The 1,943-nt window shown below is 37.8% G+C and overlaps 1 protein-coding gene across 1 annotated transcript in view; it reads right to left on the bottom strand.

Annotated features, from left to right (window-relative positions):
* Positions 1 to 1,943, bottom strand: part of LOC105265445 (centrosomal protein of 290 kDa) — a 13,721-nt gene that overhangs the window by 5,942 nt on the left and 5,836 nt on the right. The window contains exons 13-17 of the mRNA XM_011302918.1: positions 1,424 to 1,899; positions 912 to 1,124; positions 437 to 581; positions 141 to 247; positions 1 to 73 (exon numbers count right to left, since the gene is read on the bottom strand). Of these exons, the coding sequence (XP_011301220.1) occupies positions 16 to 73; positions 141 to 247; positions 437 to 581; positions 912 to 1,124; positions 1,424 to 1,899 (999 nt within the window). The 3' untranslated portion in view covers positions 1 to 15. The remainder of the gene's footprint in view (positions 74 to 140; positions 248 to 436; positions 582 to 911; positions 1,125 to 1,423; positions 1,900 to 1,943) is intronic.

Below are 1,943 nucleotides of genomic sequence, written 5' to 3' on the forward strand. Positions count from 1 at the left end.
GCTTCTCCGTGTTTTTCATGCGTTTGACGACCTGGAGGGGGGTCTACTGCCTTCCGATGGCTTTTTCTCCAACCTGAATGCCCCATGTAAAGTAGCTCGTAAATATTTCGTTCAACAGATCAGGTATTTGAGTGCCTTACCCATTGCTCTTGGAGCCTCGTTTAAACATGTCACTGAGTTTTTTCTTCAGATTCTTCTTCTCGACTTTGTGAGTGTCTTCTATTATGCTCGCCTCAGAGCCGGAAGTCTGAGGAAAATTCACAATCATGACAAACATTTTGTCTATTTAAAATTCACCATACACTAATGCAGTGGTAAAAATTGCACTGGAAAAAAATCTCTTTATATTTAAATTGCGAAAAATTCACTAAAATTGCGGTCGAAAAAAAAATTCATTTATACTAGTTTATAATTTCTCAAGAGAATGAGGAAATACCTGGAGTGAAAAATCAAACGAACTGTTTGGATCGTCCACGCTCGCTGATTTTGTCAATTTTGTTGTTATTTTTCTTATTATGTTCTTGTTGTGCTTTTTATCACGATGGAGCATTTCACTTTTCGTAGAACCACCGGACAGGCGACTGTGAATATTTACAGAGTTAGATAACCAATACAATTATTTATTCATTTATATAAGTTATCGTAAACTAGATCGTAATTGCTTTCCAATTTTATAAAAAACAAACGATTCTTTTCTAAACAATAAAAAAAAATGGAAAATAGAAATAGAAAATTACGAAGAATATTTTCTAATGTTAATAAATGTCGAAAAATGAAGTGATTGGCTAATTAATCTTACGAGAGAATGTCTCAACTGATCATTAGCGTCATTAATCAACTGTTTTTATAATTGGCTTCATATTTATCCTGAGTGACGAGGAATTTCACTACTAGAAAATTATTATTCTCACCTATCGACACTTGAGTCCCTCTGGTTACCAAATCGACGAGAATCGGCATCGGAATCGAGAGACCCCATACTGGAGAGATTGCTGTCAGTTCCCCATATCGCTTGATCATTTTTCCCAGAGGTTTGTTCTAACGACAGACTTTTCCGTTTGAGACTGGCCTTCGAACGACTCGAGGAGGACCCATGCCCACTGTCATTATCGATAGAACTCGCCCTGGAGAGTTAATTTCAGATTAAAATCACACCGAGATATTCCGTTAGTGAAGTTGTAACACATCATTCAAAAGATTCATCATTTTTTTCGGTGGAATGTAAAATAATCTTGATAAATTAACTTCGTCTTCTTACAATGAACACATGTAACGAGAGCAATTACTATCTTCAATAACTAATTATATACAAACCTGAAAAGCTTTGTAAATTCCTCGAATAATTTAATTCACAATCTCAATTTTCAATTGCAAATGGAAATTTCTCTGAATTGAAGGAAAATGATGATTTATTGGCAATTACCGTTTTCCAAGTTTCTTTCTGGATGAGCTCTCACTCTCCATGGAGCGTTTCGCCTCATTCATCTCCTTGGCGACGTCTATGAGTTTCCTAATAGTGTATTCCAACTTGTCTGTTCTTCCACTGACATTATTGGAGGATCCTTTGAAGCTGTCGTCTTTGGTATCGAGCATTGGTGATGACTCTCTGGACTTTGGTCCCTTGGTCCTTCTCGGTGGTGTAGGTGTGTAAGTATCTGATGCATTGGTGCTCTCTGCTTTGCTACTGAGCTCTGGGAATAGTTTCATCAGATCGTCGACCTGTCGCAGTAGAATATTCATGTTTCTCGCTTCGTTATGCTCCAACCGACGTTTACTCGCAATAATATCCTTGAGCTCTTCTCGTTCCCTCTCGTGACGCTCCTTTTCTCTCCTCATCTTCTCATTGCTCGTTCTCAACTTGGCGTGAGCGTCTCGCAACTCCAGGAGATCACACTGCAGCTGTCAAACGTACAAATCAATTAATGACAAATAAATCATCATCA

The sequence above is a fragment of the Fopius arisanus genome, unplaced genomic scaffold (assembly GCF_000806365.1).
Source record: "Fopius arisanus strain USDA-PBARC FA_bdor unplaced genomic scaffold, ASM80636v1 scaffold00029, whole genome shotgun sequence".
In the NCBI taxonomy this organism is placed as follows: Eukaryota; Metazoa; Arthropoda; class Insecta; order Hymenoptera; family Braconidae; genus Fopius; species Fopius arisanus.